This window comes from Brachyistius frenatus, unplaced genomic scaffold (assembly GCF_029030835.1).
Source record: "Brachyistius frenatus isolate BFR_SWC_R1_liver_20210118 unplaced genomic scaffold, ASM2903083v1 Contig_23, whole genome shotgun sequence".
Taxonomy (NCBI): Eukaryota; Metazoa; Chordata; class Actinopteri; family Embiotocidae; genus Brachyistius; species Brachyistius frenatus.
This window is the reverse complement of record NW_027210622.1, coordinates 1,560,665-1,580,421: the sequence shown is the minus strand read 5'-3', so window position 1 is coordinate 1,580,421 and position 19,757 is coordinate 1,560,665. Positions and strand designations below refer to the sequence as shown.

The following is a 19,757-nucleotide window of genomic DNA, read 5'->3' as shown; positions in this document are numbered from 1 at the left end:
GTGAGGTGTGAGCCGTGTGTTACATTCAACTGTAAAGAGACTGCTGTTGTGAACAAAAAATAGACAGCATTATGCAAAACATTATATTCAGAAATGATTAATTATTGTAGCTTATAGTTATTCCAACGTAATAAATTCTAACTTTCACGAATCATTCATTATTTCTGTAAATCTACTATACTAAAACCACTATGCTCATATAGCTTGCTAAAAAAAACATTAGAATTGGCAAAGGGTGCATTATACCTTTAATAAAGCTCAAAGCAGTTTAGAGTTTGGACATGACTTGGTTATTAACTCTTGACTCAAGAGCAGAGGATGGAGGCTTACTTGTGACTTGCAAATCAATGTCCGTGTCTCTCCTGTGGGACACCTCACTGTCTGCATCTGCAGTTATTGGTTTTTTTTTAATCACACATGACACTTTTTTTTACATTTTTACATCAAGCCCCAAAAGCTATATTCCAAGATCACCACAGCTATGAGGTGGAGAGTCTTCCTCGTAAGAAATAACTCTCAGTCTGGTGATAAATTCCCCTTTTAATGGTCACCTTGCCCCAATTCCATTTTCACCTTCAGCCTGCCGCTGATTGTCCAAGGTCTCACTCAAGTATCTCCAGCCGTGCTTGCTTCCTTGTAACCTTCTCGTGTTCTGTTTTCAACTGTGTTTTTGCTGTTCCTCATGGGAGGCTGAACTGCTGACCCAGGAAAGTGTGGAGTGGCCTGGAGTAGTTCTGTGGTAAACAATAACTACTGGGTGGCTGAGGGATGTGGTGGGGGTGTGTGTGCATGTTTGTAGCGACTGTAGGGAATTCATTGTTGTCTGTGAGCTTCAGCATGTCCATCTCTCCCCGTCTGTCTTGTTCCTCAGAGCTGTTTATTGTCTGATACAGAGGGTGAGGAATGAGGCCTGTAGGAAGCTTGGAAAAATATCAAAGGGCCTTTTTGCTGTTGGTTTCCAGTTGGTGCATTCATGTCACGTGTGATGTTATGGGTCATGGTGTGCTACTGGATGTGGGACACAGAGGAATAGGGTATGTGCATTTTGTGTGTACTTTCACTTTTTTTTTTCTTAGTTGCTATTGTGCCCACCCACCCACTGGTTCAGATATTCACAGAGGCAACAACAACAGCCGCTAAACACAGAAGAAAGAAAGAAGTCACTATTCATGATTATGTTAATGATGTGTTATAAGAGGTGCTGGTACAATTATTTTCGATGAAATTAACTGCTTTGTGAATTATTTATTCAACCAATTGCTGAATATTTGCTTCATTCAGTTATTGGCATTTGAAGGTTTGCTGCTTTTATGTTTTTAATCACTAAATTCTTTGAATTTTGAAGTGTTGATAAGGAAAAACAAGTTGTCTTAAGACATTTCCTGAGGTTTTGGTAATGCAGTAAATCCCAAAATATTTCTTGGACTATTAATTGATTGATTCTAAAACACAATAGCCTGTGCATGGTGAAGTGTTGGCGATAAGATGTGCTCAAAAGACTATTGTCGATGAATTAATTGGTCAATAGACAGATAGTTCATTAACAGCCATTATTAGTTGATAAATTCAGTTTAACAGGACAAATATATAATATAGTAACATGATTTCATGCAAAGGTATGTTGTTTTATCTCATTTAAATATCATAACCAGGGAATTGGAGACATTACATCAGGCTCTTGAATAAAGTGAGTAGTATTTTTTACTTTTTTGAGATGTCACAGACAAGGTTTGAATTACGGGGGAGGCACTTGAAAAGGACTTGATCTCCCCTGAAAGCCTAATTTGAGACATTTTAGTGGGAGCTCTAAACCATCGTTCATTTTTGCAGTCACATGTTAGAGATTTTGAGTTTCTCTACAATAAGGTTCCTGAAATAAATACTAATAGTAAAATTATATTGAGGTCAATATTGTGTGTTGATTTGCCCATACCAATTTTAGAATATTTGTCTTCACTGAGACTCCCAGTTGTGACCATCCTCGTCTGGCAGCACTGCACTCAGATCACTAAGTTTATGTTGACTCTTGAACTTTTCTTCACTGAGACAGACAGATGTCACTTTGTTCCGTTTCCTGCTTCTTTTAGTGGTCTTTAAGCCTTTTAAGCCCTGAGTTTCCTCCCTTGAGGAAAAAGTGAAACAACAGGGAGAGTGAAGAGACAGTCAATGAAAGTGAGAGAGTTAGAGACAAAGACAGAGAACATATTAGAAATCCTGCAATTGAATTTGCTGCCGCACACTTTCATGTACATGTTTAGTAGCGGTGCTCACTGAAAAACAGAGATGCCCCAAAAGCCACTGTGTAATTCAACCCACAGTTGTGTGAAAAAGGTTGTAAATATCATACATTAATCTGCAGGAGTGTGTGGCATGTAAGCATGACATAAGGGACTTTTTAGGGGCTTAAAGATCAAAGTGCCAAAGCCAAAACAGTAACTTAAAAGAGAGAATTATAATTCTTCCATGTTATTTGGCAGTGCCTAGTTTCTGTTGGTACGTTTTTATCTCTCCCGAGGAAAAGACGGTAGAAGCCAACGATTCGGGGGTAGAAGAAGGGAGTAACAATGGAAGGGGAGGCCGAGGCCAAGACAGACAGAGACAAACTGTGAGGGGTTTATTTGTCGCGCCATCTCTCCTTTGCACCACAGCTCTTCCATCACTGTGATTGTCAGTAATTGCGTGTTCATTTCTCCATTGCAGTCAGCGTTGAAATCACTGCTCATTCTTCTCTTTTCCTCTTCCTCGCCCCCCCCCCCCCCCCCCCCGTCTTCTCTCACTCTTTACCTTTACCTCTGTCTTTCTTCCTTTGTATAAACTCTCAGGATTTCCCACTGTTTATTCCTTATCTGTTCATTTCACTCTCTTCTTTTTGTCTATTTGTCTCCTTCTGTTTAACTCTCTCACACATCACTGAAGCGTTGCCTTTATTACAAATGTCTTGGGCAGAAACTGGATCTGTATATTTCCCACAAGAGACACTTTTAACCACTTTGTTTTTCACCTCCATTGGAGGAAATTATGTAAAGCATACATAGTGTAGATACTTATACAGTATATGTCCTGTTTTGCATTGTGTATAGCAGTCATTTTGTTTTTGTTTTTTTGTTTTTTTCAATTGATGCAAACAATGGTCAAAAGTATATGGGTACCCTCCTCTTTTTTATGGTTTGGTTTAGGTTCGTCAGTTCGAAGGCAGGGCAAATTATCAGTGTATCCTGTAGCATATAATGTTTGTTGTTTAGTGTGTTTATTATTATTATTACCATGACAACAAAGATCTAGTGCCTGTCTCTGGAACTCTCCCAAACACACTAATCCGAACATAACATTAAAACCATGGACAGGTGAAGTATTTGATATAGAGTCAGCTCAATTCATTTAAAAAGGTGGGACAAAATACTGTGATGTGATCAGTGAGACAGTGAGGTACAGCCCAGGGAGTTCAATTGAACAAACACTGCCCAATGGTAATTATATTATTAGTAGAAATATGACATTACAAAGCCATCCGTCAGGAATTTTGACATTATTTGATTGTACACTGCAGGCTGGGTGGATGTTGCGGCAAAAGTTAACGTTGAACTTTTTTGCCTGACAACCCTCTGAGACCGCTCTGTTGATGCCAACAACAAAACACTTTGGCAAAACAGATGAAAGAGAGGGGCCCCATATAGGCTTGAGGGAGTAGGGGTCAGATAGCTGAGTGGCTAGGGTGCATACGATATGGGCGCAAATGCAATCAGCAGTGAGTCCTTGGTTTGATTCCCAGCTGGCAAAATAACAAAAAGAAGAAAAGCTCAAATTAATTATGCATATACTTTCACCATGTGTGACAGTTCTGTGATGAAAATGATGCACTTCTGCTGCTCTTCCTTTTACCTTCTCCTTTCCAGCCTCATGTTTCTCTATTTCCTTCATATGTCTCCGTCTCCTCTCTGTTTTTACCTCTGTCTGTGTCTTACTGTCTCTCTGTTTTCCATTGCTCAAACAGTGAACTTTTCTTTTGCTGGCCGAACACCCTTTGGTCCCCCTTCACCTCTTCTTGTCCCCTCTCCCCTCTCCTCTTGGCAGTGGGTAAACAGAGAGAACGTCATTCTTTCTTTTGACTTTTACAAAGAGGAGAGGAATTGAAGTCACTTCACACGAAGAATTGACTGTCTTTATGGAGCATTGCTTCCTGGTGGGAGGGGGGGGCTCTGTGTGTACCTCTTCTCTTACTTTGGTGTGCGGTCTAGAAGTGTCCATGGTAACCCGTAATCATTTTCCCACAGGTCTCTGTGCCGTGATATTTGAACGGTGAAATAATTGGCTTTTTCTGAAGTTTCTCTTAAGAGAGATGCCTGCAGAGACACTAAATGTCTCATTAAACAGTGTCAGAAGAACCATCAGCCAACTGTTCAAAAATCTTCCAGATCTTCTGATTTTACAAGTCTTCTTATTAGTATTTTCTTGTACATATCGTTCCATCTAATTCAGTTCGAAATAAATTGTGATATGTACTTTTATTTTCAAGATGTTCTCAAGATGCTAAATTTGCTATCTTTAAAGCAAAAATAATTCATTATTGCTGCGATACTCTGAGTTTGTTCTTAAATAAACATCAATCACAGCTTTATTACACATCTGACAATTTGAGGCAATTTAAAGTTGTAGCTTTTGAAGTCAAAGTGGTTATATCCATCCGCCTTTTATTGTTGCACTTTTATTGCCGATAGCCGCTTTGCCACATCACATTCATGTTGTTTGATCATCTCTGTCCTTCCTGAAAACAATATCACTCATCCTTATAGCCAGATCATAACATCTTCTAACTCACACATCTGGTCTTCCTGTGGTTTTACAGACACAAACACAGGAGTACACTGAGTTATGGAGTGTCACAAACAGAGTAAGAAATAGATTGGGAATGAATGGAAAGAGAGAAACAGAGTGAGAGAAGCAAGAAGACTGTGGGAGAGAGGCTGGAGGAGTCTTTGCATTGTTGTGAAGGATCTTATAAAACACCCAGCAAGTGTAATAAAAGCCACAATGCTTGGAGACAGCAGTCATTTAGGTAAAAAGCTATTCATACAGCAGCTTTAAACTAAAATCTGTTTCCCATCTATGCAAATGGATTCCTCAACTGCACTCAACATAAGATGATTGAGATAAGCTCAGGTCCCAAATTTTGTCATCTTCTACATGATACAAACACAGTTTGTGTCCATAGCATACCAATCTTCTGTTTATTATTGAACACAAGTATTATTTTCCTTTCATAAATGGTTTATTTTGGGTCAGAAAGATATACTCATTTACATTTCTACTTATATTTCTTCTCATATTCATGTACAAACTGTGCATGAAATGTAAAGATTGACTCAATATGAATATGCATATATGCTTATAATTCTAACTTTTCTGACCTGTTTGTTGCACTGCTACTGAGTTGTTGCCCTCTCAGAAAAACTGTTTAAAAAAGGCTAAAATTGAACCACTGTTAGCTTGTTATCCCTCTTTGGTTGTAGACTTTATGCCGCTAGCTGGATGGTTCATTTGGGTGAGGTGTAATTTCACTGTACGATGAGACACTCTTGCTTCAGGAGCTGGACAAAATGCATGTGCACTCATTATTTTCTGCATCTAAAAGTCAACGATTTGTTATGGGGGTTCAGATTCTCTATCTGAAATATATCTGATCTTATCATCGAGGTCTATGTGTTCATGAATAATCTCAATTTGAGATTTAGTAAGGAACTATATCTCTCAAATCCAGTCTGTGGACAGAGTGTGAATGTGTAGGCTGTGGAAGTATGTTCAAAAGATGTGCTTATTTTTACCTCCTCTACATTTTCACACTGTGTGGTGTGGCGCTGCAGCCAAAATTCGTCATCAGTTAATTGCAGATTATTGTTTTCAGTCATTAATAATTTGTTTGATCTATAAAATATCATAACTGTGAAAAATTCCTTCAATTGTCATAAGTAGGTTTTCTAAAAGTCATCAAAGATCATTTGTTTTGTCTGGGCTGCAGCTGAAAAACATAGAATTTACTGTAATGTAAGTATTTCAGTATGACAGCAGCCATTTCTCCCATTTGAGAGGCAGGAACTGTTGAATGGCAAAAATTGCATTTACATTTTCTTTTTTTGAAAATTACTATCAAAACTGTTTCCAAGCAGTCAATTAGTGAACTAATCAATACAATTGTTGTGTCCTGCATGAGGTTGTGAGAGTTGAAAAATGTGATAGCTTTGCTGGCAAAATTATTACACTGAATCAAAATAAATAATGGCACCTTCGCACCCAGAACTGAAAAGTAATTTTGTCAGGTTTCTAAAATTACTTATGACCTGATTGGTTCTGAATGACCATCAAAAATGGGCATAAAGTACATATAAGGAATAGAACTTGATTTCAGTGGAGGGAAGAGAAGGGTAGAAGGGTATGGTGGTTGCTAGGTGATGATTCAGTGATTCTGTTGCCACAGCAAAGTGGGAGTGCTCTCTGTGTGTGTGTGTGTGTGTGTGTGTGTGTGTGTGTGTGTGTGTGTGTGTGTGTGTGTGTGTGTGTGTGTGTGTGTGTGTGTGTGTGTGTGTGTGTGTGTGTGAGAGAGAGAGAGAGAGAGAGAGAGAGTGTCAGTGGACTGCAGCAGCTTATTGAGTAGTTCATATACATAAATAACAAAATAAAGTAAATAAAATGCACAAAACAACTAATTTGCTAGTAAAAAAGAAAAGGACGGTGAGTGTAAGCATAGTAAAGTAGCAACAATCTCTGTCTGGTCTGTCTCTCACTTCTCTCTCCTTCTTTCTCTGTCCTCCCCTCCTTCTTTCTTCCTTCCTGGCATCTGTCTCCTCTTCTGCTTCCTTCCTTTTCCTTTCTCCTTCCTCTTTTCTCCAGATGAGTAACAAGCGCTCCAACAGTTTCCGGAGGGCTATTCTACAGGGGAGCAGGCAGCTCAAAGGCTGCAGTCTCAGAGATGAGGCAGGCTTGGGACTGTCCCAACGGTTGGTCCGCCACGTGGCCTACGAGACGCTGCCCCGCGAGGTCGACCGCAAGTGGTACTTTGACAGCTACACCTACTGTCCCCCTCCCTGGTTCATCCTGGCTATCACAATTACTGAGGTAACATGTTCGTGAGCGTGAGACCAATATGTGTTCTACACCTAATTGTACATTATATTATGAGGGTTTTTGTGTGATGGTGAGCAGGTCCATGCACAAAGATGCATATGTTTCCGCATGCCAGCGACTGAACACCAACTGCAGATACCAATAATGCAAGGCAAAGATTTTTAAGAAGAACTGTCTGGTGAGATGGAAGCATTTACCTCAATGTCAGTCATTATATGAAGTTCTTCTGTTTCATATTATTCCACTAATAGCAGTAATAGAAAGAAAAGTATGTACCAGCGAAACAGGCAGCAATTTGTAACTTTTAGTATAGATATAAACAATGTAAAACTATACATAAAAATACTGGTTTTGCAGGTATTTTATTGAGGATGGATGCTTTCAGTACTCTCAGTATAAAATTAACTGAGTTTGTTACCAAAAAAAACTCCACAAAGTTCCGTTTAATGATTATAAGTAACAAAAAAAAACTTGCAGATATATTGCAGTACAATACAGAAATGTTCGTTTTTGCCATTCATTATTGACACAGATCTTTTACATTTGGAGAACTAACTTGGGTCCAATATCAGTATTTCCTGTAAAAAAGACAAATTATTCACATTCAAATAAACGTCACCTGCTCTTAGAAGAATTACAATGGCTGTTGATTACAGCAACTTGTTCCCAAATTTCATCGAATCACGAGAGTAATCAATTGTATTTTTGTGATATGTATTACAAGCCGTCACTCCTTAAACTCACTCGTTGTTTGTTCTGTGCTCTGCCAGGTAGCCGTGTTCATGTACTATGGGTTTCAGCTGGACCGCTTAGTCCTGCAGGTGTCCAGCCCATCCTTCCTAAAGAGCCCCCTCTCTTACCACCCCCAGCTACGAGCCCAGGCCTGGAGGTACCTCAGCTACATTTTCATGCATACTGGGTGAGTTCAAATCGTAGAACTAGATTTCTAAGTTCGAGTTTTATGCTATAGTTCACAGTGTTTTTGTAACCTTGTTACCATCCAGATTTTTTATTATGGAAATCACTCATTTTAACATCTGCTACAGTTTGTTTACATCAGTTTTTTGGTCAGAGGAGTGTGTGTAGCACCACTTGGTGGAATATACATATTGATGAATACAAATTAGAGTTGTTATGCTTTGGGTGGTTTGGTTTATGGCATTTAGAAAGCTGAAGTGAATCAGAGAGCCTTACATAACAGTTTAATCATCAAAAGCTATAACACTCACCACCCAATGGAATTGAGTCAAATGCGGGGATCAATTAGAGAACCAGGGAAAAGTTCAAAATGAGTCTTTATTACAAAGCATATTCGGAGTCAGTAAGCATCGCTTACAGTGTAACTGCTGACATTAGTAATATCATAGTAAGCTAACATTAGAAAGACATGATGCATGGACTAATATTATGTCTCCACAGGGGTAAACTATTTCATTATAAAAATACAGGAAATTTCAAGCACGTCTTTATTACACTGTACTAACAACAGGTCAAAATAACCAATAAAACTGAAAAGCATCTCTTATGCTAAAATATTTAAACATAAAACGTACAATAAAAAAGACAACTTGTGCACTGGGAGGAGTGTTAAAGATCTGTTCCACCTTGGCTATATGCTGATATAAATACCAATTGTCATTGTGTTATCAATGTTATTTACTTTTAGTGAACACTAATGTCGAAGCCATGTTGACTACACGTTCACTCTAATACAGGGCATATAGCCGCCAGTTAACTCATAGCCAGGCAATTATCGAGTCTGAACCCTTTAGCGGTGGTAATTCTGGCAGAAACACACAGAGGATGTGCAGACTTACAGTAACAAGAAATGTACCGAGTTGTCGTCATCTTGAACAATGTCTACTTCACCTGGTTGTCTCTGACTCTGCTGTCTCTAGCTCACCACAGTGTAACAGACCAATCAGCTTGTGCTGCCCGATTCTACCCGCGCTTCGCGGGTGGCCTGTGCCAACGTCAAGTCCAGCTCGTTTTAGTAGTCAACACAGTGAAGTGCATTTTTCAGAGTACAACACACATGTTGCATCGACCAGGGTGCTGACGAACTGCAGATAAACACAGTCCACCTGCAGAGCTCGCTTCAGAGTAAAATACACGTGTTGGTCCCAACAAACTGCAGATTGTAACGGCCTGTCTACAGAGCTCTTTTCACAGTAAAATACATGCGTTACACCAACTAACTGCAGCAAAAAACGGTCCCTCTACAACAGAATAAAACACAAGTGCACCTGCTCAGTGAAGTCCGCTGGCTACTGATCGTAGCTAATACTGCTTTGTAGAGACTTTAATACAGGTGTGTTGACAATCCACCTGGCGTGAATATGTCCATAAACCACCAAAAGTTGTGCAAATTGATGTTAATTTGCTCGAAGCTTTGACCGTGACTACGTGAAAAAATTAGAATCTAACGTTAGCATCTGGCAACGCAAACAATCAGAAGTTACGGTTTGTATCTGACAATGCAAATGGTGAAGTCGGTTAGCTGCAATGTTGCTACAAAGTTGACCTTACTCACATGAAGTTAACCAAAAATAATTAACTTACCTGACATCTTATTACAAATGCCGTCTTCTGTTTCTCACTTCAGCTCATTCCAGCGCAGTCATAGCAGCAGAAACCAAATTTAAGGAAACGTTGTGGGCGTGGTCACGCTGTTTTACTCCAATAGATTTTATTCTGAATATTTGCTCCCACTCTACTGGCTACTGGTAGTAATTACGCTCCAAAATGATTAAATAGGACTCCTTTAGAGGAAAATAACAAGAACTCTGGAAAAATGACTCTCCTGTTTTTCTTGTGCAAGTGAAACACATTGTGTCCAGGATGAAAGCGGTCCTTGATTATAGTTCTATTTGTTGCATCATAAATAAAACCTATGTTCAGAAATGGTTTTTTTAAAGCATCCTCAGAGATAAAAGTGACAGTAAGAAAGCAGCAATAACAATTTAATGAAAGTGCTTTTTCTCAGGAGGGATTAATGCAGACTGCATTTCTCTATTGCTTATATAATAAGGGTTTTATTATTTTTTTTTAAATTGTACAGGCCTTTCCATTGTGTATGCAGCTGTAATATTGTGACAAACACACTTTTTCCAATAGTGTTCTCCGTACCACAAAACCAACAGCAGTGTGGTGGATATGAGAAAAGGATCCTGCATCATTCTAAACCCTACTCTCTGTTACCATGGGAACAGAGAGTAGGGTGTGTTTTGATTTGGGGGTGTGGCCTTCCATCAAAGGCATTCCGTAACTGTGACATCACAGTTCAGTGTGGCTCAAAGTTCTTCACTTGCATTGATTTGGTTCTTAAGAGCAAAAATTCAGCCCAGACTAAGTAGGTCACATTTGGTCACACCAGCTACATTTTACCATGTCACTGTTCAAACGAAGACAGTCCACTCCGAGCCTGGAGGAACGAGTGGCCTCTTATATTGAAGAGTGGGAGACTATAACTTGCAAAGAGCTTATGTTCAACATGGCGCAGCTCCATCTATTTCCCACTCCAAAAGAGAGAGCTCTTGTTAAATTGAGAATTGAGACACTGCATACCGTCATTGATCGTCTGAATGGTAAATATTCCAAAATTCCCAAAAATTATTGTGAGGTGAGTGATCTTGTTGAAACGAAAACTGAACTCAAGGAAGTCAAACACAAGGAGAGGCAGACTGCTCAAAGCCTCCGTGCCCACAAGCGAATTGCTCGTGACTTGAAACTCCAGCTCAAACAAAGTCGTGCCAGAGAGTTCGAGGCTTTACAGCAGAGAGAGAAGCTGTCACGGGACCTGTCACGTCTCCAGTGTGAGTTGAACAAGGTCCGGATGATCTCTGCCTCCAGTCCGAGTCCGGTACGCACAAAGAGCAAGGACCTCAGTTTCAAAGTGGAGGAGACCCATCAACAGTTGGAGAGGGCACAGGTCCAGAAGAAGACGAGCATCATCAACACCGAGAGCGAGGCAAACATCTCAAGGACACCGTCTGACATTGATGTGGAAACTGCATCAGAGGTTTGGGAGGTTCCTCCAGAACAGATGCCCAATGATGAGGAAGCAGTGGATGTGGAGGAAATGAGAAACCACAGAGTCCAGCAGGATTTGGAGAAGCACGACGATTTACTTGAGAGGCAGGTAGAGCAGATAGCCAAATTACATGCGCAATTTGTGAAAAATATGAAGAACCAGACAACGTTAAAAGAGTTACAGCAAATCCTGCAGAGCAAGGCGCAAGAGTTGACAGAGAGAGAGCAGGTCCTGGTGAGGAAGGAGGAAGAGTTGACTGATAGAGAGCAGGTCCTGCAGATGAAGGGGGAAGAGTTGACTGATAGAGAGCATGTCCTGCAGATGAAGGAGGAAAAGTTTGAAGAGAAGTCTCAGACTCCAAAGAAACACAGGAAGAGAAACTTCTTTCTACGAATGTGCACATGTGGTGATTCAAGGATTAGGATTTAGCAATTATTTATTAAGCAATAACAACACAACACACCTGTGCAGTGGTTGACAGTGATTCAAAATAAAAAATAAAAAATGTATAGGCTACATATAAAAGAAAATATAATCCATGAATAAATAAAAATGTGTTTTCTCCGGGCGTAGTTTTCATAGAAAAAATTTCAGTGATTCAAAATGTAAAAAAAAAATATATAGGCTACATATAAAAGCATTTATATTTGTTGCACACACAAAGGGGACTTCCAGGCGTGCATAAGTTTTGAACATTCCTTTACTGGAAATACAGAAACACAAAGCACATCATCTCAACATGGCTTCATACCGTGGGCTGTCTGTCTGGCTGAGAGGTAATCTCAGACCATCTTCAGCAAGTGACACAGGATTTGTAGTTTCCTGATCCAAAAATAGGGAAAAGTTTCACTAAAAAAGAAAATGTGTTTATGGGGCAGCAGCTGGGGAGACTTCTGTTCACTGATTTCAGTATACAAACGAGTGAGTCTTTAGCATAGGCCTTATTTAATTTCCCACTTGTGATGTATGTAGCTTTAATTTGTCTGATTTACTTACTTTCCCTTGACAGTTGTGGTGGTAGGAATATGTAACACATAGGTTTCCTGAATATTTTCAGCCTCACTAAAGGAAATGTCATGTGGTTCAGTTTGTCACAGGTCCCCTCACCTCTTCTCTCTAATCACTTCAAATCCTTACTGAAGTCAGCCATAAATTGAATTCTAATATGTCACTCCTCTCAGTCTGATCTGTCTAGCAGGTCCAAGTACAGCTGCTAGCTGACAAATTGGGTCTGAATGATGAAGCTGCTGTCATGAAACATTCAAAGGAACGAGTCGCGCATCATTGAGCAAGTAAGAAAAGCATTTATACAGCGAGTGTTTAGAGCAATACTCAAAATTCAATTTTGATTTCAGCTGATAGACTCTGGTTCAAAGAACTCTTTATGTTTTTCTGGGAATCTCCTTCCCAGCTGTTACATATAGGTTTCATTGCTGTCCACTGTTTACTGTCCACTGCTCCCTTTTAAAAAAATGTTGACAGCATGTGATGCGTTTTAACATTAAACATCAATTAACACAGGACTAGAAGTATACCGTTAGGCTAATAAAATTAATAAGTAAATGCTACATCTCACCGGACAGTTCTTCTTAAAAATCTTTGCCTTGCATTATTGGTATCTGCAGTTGGTGTTCAGTCGCTGGCATGCGGAAACATATGCATCTTTGTGCATGGACCTGCTCACCATCACACAAAAACCCTCATAATATAATGTACATTTAGGTGTAGAATACATATTGGTCTCACGCTCACGAACATGTTACCTCAGCAATTGTGATAGCCAGGATGAACCAGGGAGGGGGACAGTAGGTGTAGCTATCAAAGTACCACTTGCGGTCGACCTCACGGGGCAGCGTCTCGTAGGCAACGTGGCGGACCAACCGTTGGGACAGTCCCAAGCCTGCCTCATCTCTGAGACTGCAGCCTTTGAGCTGCCTGCTCCCCTGTAGAATAGCCCTCCAGAAACTGTTGGAGCGCTTGTTACTCACCTGGAGAAAAGAGGAAGGAAGAGAGAGAAAAGGGAAGACGGAAAGGAACAGGAAGGAAGCAGAAAAGGAGACAGCTGCCAGGAAGGAAGAAAGAAGGAGGGGAGGACAGAGAAAGAAGGAGAGAGAAGTGAGAGACAGACCAGACAGAGATTGTTGCTACTTTACTATGCTTACACTCACCGTCCTTTTTTTTTTTTTTTACGAGCAAATTAGTTGTTTTGTGCATTTTATTTACTTTATTTTGTTATTTATGTATATGAACTACTCAATAAGCTGCTGCAGTCCACTGACACTCTCTCTCTCTCTCTCTCTCTCTCTCTCTCTCTCTCTCTCTCTCACACACACACACACACACACACACACACACACACACACACACACACACACACACACACACACACACACATACACATACATATACCAGTTTCTCATACACATCTACAAACCATGTAATCCTGTCAGCAGCTTAGCAGCACTGATCCTTCCAATTCTCAACACTAAAACAGAATGTAAATATTGGCCCCAAAACATCCCTCAGCAGAGCATTATACAGAGTCTCTCTCCTCTCTTCTCCCTGTCTGTCACAAATACAAAACCAATGTCTGCAGCAGCAATGAAAACTTCAGAAAGATTAACTTGCAAGATGAAACCAGGACTTGAAACATTTTGGAGCCTGGATACATTTTGTTTTTGGTTTTCCTGCTTTTGTCATGAGCATTACTGTTACAGTACAACCTGAGCATGTGATTAAGTTTCTGTAATAATTTCATATTTATTCATGTTTCTTCAAACAACGTTCCAAAAAAGTTGCACCCAGTTTCCCAGTTTAGTACTTGAATTGTTCCAGTAAACTGAACTAACTGTAAAGTTCAGCTGTAATTTGGTGAGCCAGTGACAACAAGAAAAATATTCAACAGTGCTTTTGTTGAGTGTCCTGAAAGACCGTGGTCATCTGGGCACAATAGGACCTCTCATGGGCATCCACTGCCTGACAGTGCAGCCCATTCCTCACAGGCTCATTAGCAGTATCAAAATAAATAGCCACTGTTATCTGTACTGGAGTTGTCCTTGTGTGTTTGGACAGGCTTCTCCCAGCTGATCAATATGCCCCATTGTGTCTCTGATCACTGCAACAATCTTCTATTTCCGCATTGTAGTTGTGGTAACTGCGTTGTTTCAAACTAAATACATTATTGGACTTGTCTTGTTTTTTCTGGCTGTGTTGGAGGCATTGTATGTGTGTGTTCCTGTCTGTTTTGGAAGTGTTTGTGTTTATTTCTTGGATGGAAAAACTGTTTGTTAAGAATGTACTGGGACATGTTGCATTTACCGGCTGAGTCTGTCAAACTACAGGAAGTTAAAAAAGAACGATCCTAAAAGAGTCATCGCTGTCTCTCTCTTTGTCTCTGTCACCTCTGTGACATTTGCTGAAACAGAGATGACAGAATAATTCAGACAGAAACAGAGGGATTGAGGAAAGTGAGAGACGGTGATAAAGACTGAGAGGGAGGCAGGCTGAGAGGCCAGATTATTCTAGCTGCTCTCCTTTTGGATTCTGCTGTGACACCCGAATGTGTCTGAGCTGCTGACTGAGGTTTGGCTGGAAGGACTCTGCAGCCATGAAGGGCACATGGAGTGTGTGTGTTTGTGCGTGAAACTATTCCTTGCTTATGTCACCACATATTGAGTACATAGCTGTGAGAAGATTTGGGTACATTTGCAGAAGCCACACACCTCTTTTATCTTTTTATTGTTCTTCTAGTTAATCTTTTTATGCTGTGTGCAAATCTCTGTGACTGTGAGTGCATTTATATCTGCCTCTGTCTTTGAGTGGTGTGTGACTTTGTGTGCACATTGTGTGCCTCTGTCTGTGTTAGTAATGTCTAGAGGGGAACTGGCATATGTTGATGATTATCTGTTAATGGCCATGATGACAGTTTGGTGTGATGAAAGAGCAGTGTGTGTGTGTGTGTGTGCGTGCGTGCGTGCATGTGTGTGTGTGTGTGTGTGTGTGTGTGTGTGTGTGTGTGTGTGTGTGTGTGTGTGTGTGTGTGTGTGTGTGTGTGTGTGTGTGTGTGTGTGCGTGCATGGCTGCGGAGGAAACAGGCAGGTGATAAATAAAAAAAATACACAGTGCTGTCTGACTGATTAACACTGCAGGGACATATGAATCTCTGCTGCTTTTAAAACTTGTTTGAAATCTTGAAAACTTAATTTTGCCCTGAAGAGGACCTTTTATGCTTTTTGTATTTTCTCTTATACACATAATGTTACATTGTTAGATTTTATATTATACATGGCCAATGTTTTACATAATGAGGTAAATGTATGTAAAAGTAATTCCATTAAGAAAAAAACTCAGGTCTCAGGCTGCTCTAAACACTCGGTTCCTTGCAGAATTCTTGCTCTAGTGGTTGTCCACAAATCATGAGGTTGGTGGTTCGAACCCCCGTTCTTTCAGTCCACATGTGGAAGTGCCCTTGGGCAAGACAACGAACATCAAGCCATTGGTTTGTGGGTGGATGGGAAACAGTGCAAGGCACTTTCAGACTGCTACAGTGTTAATAGCTATATAAGTGCACAACTATATGGTCATCTGCTCCAGATACAGCAGGCCAGAGTACAAATGATGTAATTTATAGATGTTTGGTGATGGTAGAAAAACATTTACAGCTACATTAGTGTATTTCCCACAAGTTCACCTGTTAACAAGGACATTTATAGTAAAAATTCTATAAACAGCTAATGGCTGAACGATTAACCGTTATCTCCCACAATAATCAGGTAATGATCATTACCAAACGTCCTGCTGTAATTTTTGTTGCTGCAGGTGTTTGTGCTAACACAAACATGTAGACATAGATTTTAAAAATTTTCCATTTCCATGGTAGTTAGGAGGTCACCTTTTGTTTTGCACATGGGTGAGAGGATGAAGCGGGGGTTGCAAGTACTGGCTTCTGCTGCTCAGCAGCCTTCCTGAAAGTTGGCCAAGCAGAAGAAAGTGGACTTTTAGAAAGGAGGGCCCTTATAGAGACTGAAGCCAAAACAACTTGTTTCAGATCAAGGATGAGCTGAGGGGTTGCTAAAAGGGCCAGTATAAGATGAATACATTTATTGAGCTGTGAATAATGCAAAGCTATATTAGTGGAGTCCTAGAATCAAATTAAAAAATCTGTAAATGAGCATAATGGGTGTCCTTTAAGGCTTGTTTCCTATTAATACTTTTGTTATTTAGTTAAACGAGAGTTTGTTAAAAGATAATACTGTTTTCATTTTACTTGTGACAATCATCTAAGTCACCCGTTTCCTTTATTTCTGTCCATGTCTGTGCATTATCTGTATAAATCGTGATATCTTGTTTCCCTCTTCCTCCTTTTCACATTCATGTCTTCACATTTGGAACATTTTGCTGGCAGGGAAATTAGTTAATGTCTTGTTGATTTTTATTGCAAGTTTTTGTAAAAATCTGAATACATGCATCATGTATTGAAAAGGTTTGGAGAAATGTAGCCAGCCAGACTGACAGACATAAAAGGCAGGTGGATGTTATTTATTTTTTTACTCCATTATGCCATAGTGAAAAAAGTTCGAATAGCATTCAACCAGTTCGAAACAGTATAGTCAGCAATTTAGTTGTTATTTTGGGGACACTTTATCCTCAATAGCTGCACACACAGGACACAAACCGTGTAATCTTGTCAGCAACTCAGACACGCAGAGCCTTCCCAATTCTCAAATCAAAAACTGAGTGTAAATATTGGCTCCAGAAACAAACCTCAGTGGAGAAATATCCAGACTTACCAACCCCCCAGGTCTTCTTTTGTCTTTCTGAATCTTTCTAATCTTTCTAAATCAGAAACAATTTTGACAAATTTTAAAGTTTTCATTAATTTAATTAGTTTCATCAAGTGAACTGGCAAATATTTGTTTGTTTCAGCTTTTCAGTTGTAAAGATTAGTTGCTTTATTGTACTTTGTGTTATTGGACATCTGTACGTTTGGATTGCTAGTTGGACAAATTATGTCGCTTCATAACATCATTTTGGGCTTTCAGAACTTGCAACGATCTTCACTGCTCTTTGACATTTAATTGACGAAATGAACAGGTCAAACAATTAAAATAAATGTTTGTTGTAGCCCTATTGGCTTTGAGTGAGCAGCTCTGAGATTTACCACTACCCCAATATGACGGAAATAATGACTTAATTTGTAGTGCCTGCAGCTCTGAAAAATTACATTTAAAAATAGTCATTAGCAATGGGTCTTTCCTGAAACTGTGCCCTGGTAACTCTGAACAAAACACAACACAATGTCAAGAGTTTTTATGGAGATTCTTTTGTAAAAAGTAGTTTCAATGAAAAAATTTCACTGCATGTGGGTGAATCACAGTAACTAGGACAATGCCTCTGGAAAGACACATTGTTTATTAATCTCTTAAATGTCATATTTTTCAGTCGTCTAAGCACAATAATTGATATTCTTTGCTTGTAACTCTGTCACGGTCCATTTGTGTCTTCACACATTGCACATAGCATTTAATTTATTTTAATTTCAGACTCATTTTAACCTCCAAAAACAAAGTAATAATACTATGAGAATCATTACAATTACCACCATTTTACTTCTAACAACTATAATAAAGTGGCTTTGTTTTATTTTAGCCTGGCTGCGTTGACTGTGGCTCAACTTGAGTTTTATTTGCTGTGATAACCGTCTGGGAACTCGGCTTGTATTAAGGTTTGCATAGCTACTCTGAAGGGCGGACCAAACAGCGAGCAGTGTGGATGGTTAACCACGTCTGTCCCGCCCCTCCTTCCCTCCTTCACTGTGATTGGATGGCTGGTGACAGTGACAAATGTATTGCTAATATTTTTTGAATTGTCATTGACCGGAAAAAAAAAAAAATCGCTGCACGTTAATTGTTCAGTGCAGAATAAATGCTCAGCACCTTGTCAAGATGCTGGTGTTCATTAAAACAATTTGAAAAATAGGCTGTACTCAAGAAAAAAAGCTTTGGTGAACAGGTTTGGAAAGAGGTCGTAGGTAGTTGCAGTGGTGGCAGACTGTCAGACGTTTTTTGCGCATGCTGATTGGTTAAAATTAACAGGAAGTCTACGCCAAGTAGGATGGGACAACTGCAAACGATTCTCTATGGAGGGTGCCCAGACCCATATATTTACAGAGGGGAAATTGGGCTCTGGTTCACACCACGCTAGTTTTATTTTGCCACTTTGATGAAACATTGTTATTTTTATAGAATTCTGGTTTATTATCTTATGATGATGTGGATTTTAGTACTTTGGCCTTTACAGTATTTTTGCATGTGTGTGTATATTACAGGATTGAACACCTAAGCCTGAACATGGCCATGCAGCTGCTGGTGGGGGTCCCTCTAGAGATGGTCCATGGTGCCCTGAGGATTGGACTAGTCTACGTGTGTGGTGTACTGGCAGGTAGGCGTGTGGTCGCACTCTCTCTCTTTACATCCCAGTTAGACAAAAAACAAACACTCACTGCAGGGTTTTGTCTTTCAGCTCCACTGTTGTTCCATCTGCTTGTTTTGTGTTTTTTTTATGCATGTAACAGCCTATCAGAGTCCAACCAGTGTGTTGGTGGATACTCGTCAAAGAGAAAATTGTGCTTATGTGTGTGTGTTCAGGACAGCTGGCCTTGTGTTTCTGTCTTCCTACCAGACGTGGTGCGATGTGGGGGGGGGGGGGGGTTGTCAGTGCCCCATCAAAGCCCCCGCATCCCCCTGTATTCATTTACAACATAGGGCAGAGCAAAAAGAGTCCTCTCAAATGGAGCTCAATCATAGAAACACTCAAGCAGTAATAATGAAATAGGAAGTAGAGTGTATGAGGTAGAGATGAAGAAAGAGAAGAGATGTGAATTATTGAGTGCTAATAAGACGGAGAGGTTCTGGAGAGGGGTCCAGGATATGAGAAATACAAACATGGACGTGAAGAGGTGGGTAAGAGTAAAGAGAAGAACAGCGAGTAACTACAAATGTGAAAAAGTGAAAGCAACACAGCTTGAACAAATGTCACCTTCCTGCTTTCCTATCAACCTCAGGCACTGTGCAGTTCCAGTGTTCAGCCCCGTTCAGCTGACACAAAGTGCCACATTTGTGAGTGTTTGTGATCATTACTGAATAAGTAATCACGACCAAAGGGATCAAGCCAGATTTTTTCATTGGTATATTTTTAAAACTATTTTGGTGCCCAGGGGCGATTCTTCTGACAAAATAACTGGAGTGGAAATATTGGGCTTCTTTTTTAGATTGAACTTGGCAGTAAATGTGAGTTGTTCATGATAGAATGGGAGAAACAGATGATTGTGTGATAGTAATTACAGCCATTGGAGTTTTGTTTAATATTCTTAAAGATTTCTCTCTTTTTCTCATTCTTAGTCTCCATCTGTGTGTGTGTGTGTGTGTGTGTGTGTGTGTGTGTGTGTGTGTGTGTGTGTGTGTGCGTGCGTGCGTGCGTGCGTGCGTGCGTGCTCTGTGTCTGTGAAGGGTCACTGACAAACACCCTGGGGATACCAGCTGTGGTGGCTTGTAGCATTAACCCCACAGTGAAATGAGGAGGAAACGCACCATAAATCACTCACACTTAT

At 40.0% G+C, this 19,757-nt stretch overlaps 1 protein-coding gene across 2 annotated transcripts in view; it reads left to right on the top strand.

Annotated features, from left to right (window-relative positions):
- Positions 1-19,757, top strand: part of rhbdl3 (rhomboid, veinlet-like 3 (Drosophila)) — a 63,252-nt gene that overhangs the window by 32,560 nt on the left and 10,935 nt on the right. For both annotated transcript variants that reach the window (XM_069697261.1, XM_069697262.1), the window contains exons 5-7: positions 6,883-7,107; positions 7,887-8,035; positions 18,477-18,589. In XM_069697261.1, coding sequence (XP_069553362.1) covers positions 6,883-7,107; positions 7,887-8,035; positions 18,477-18,589 — 487 coding nt within the window. The remainder of the gene's footprint in view (positions 1-6,882; positions 7,108-7,886; positions 8,036-18,476; positions 18,590-19,757) is intronic.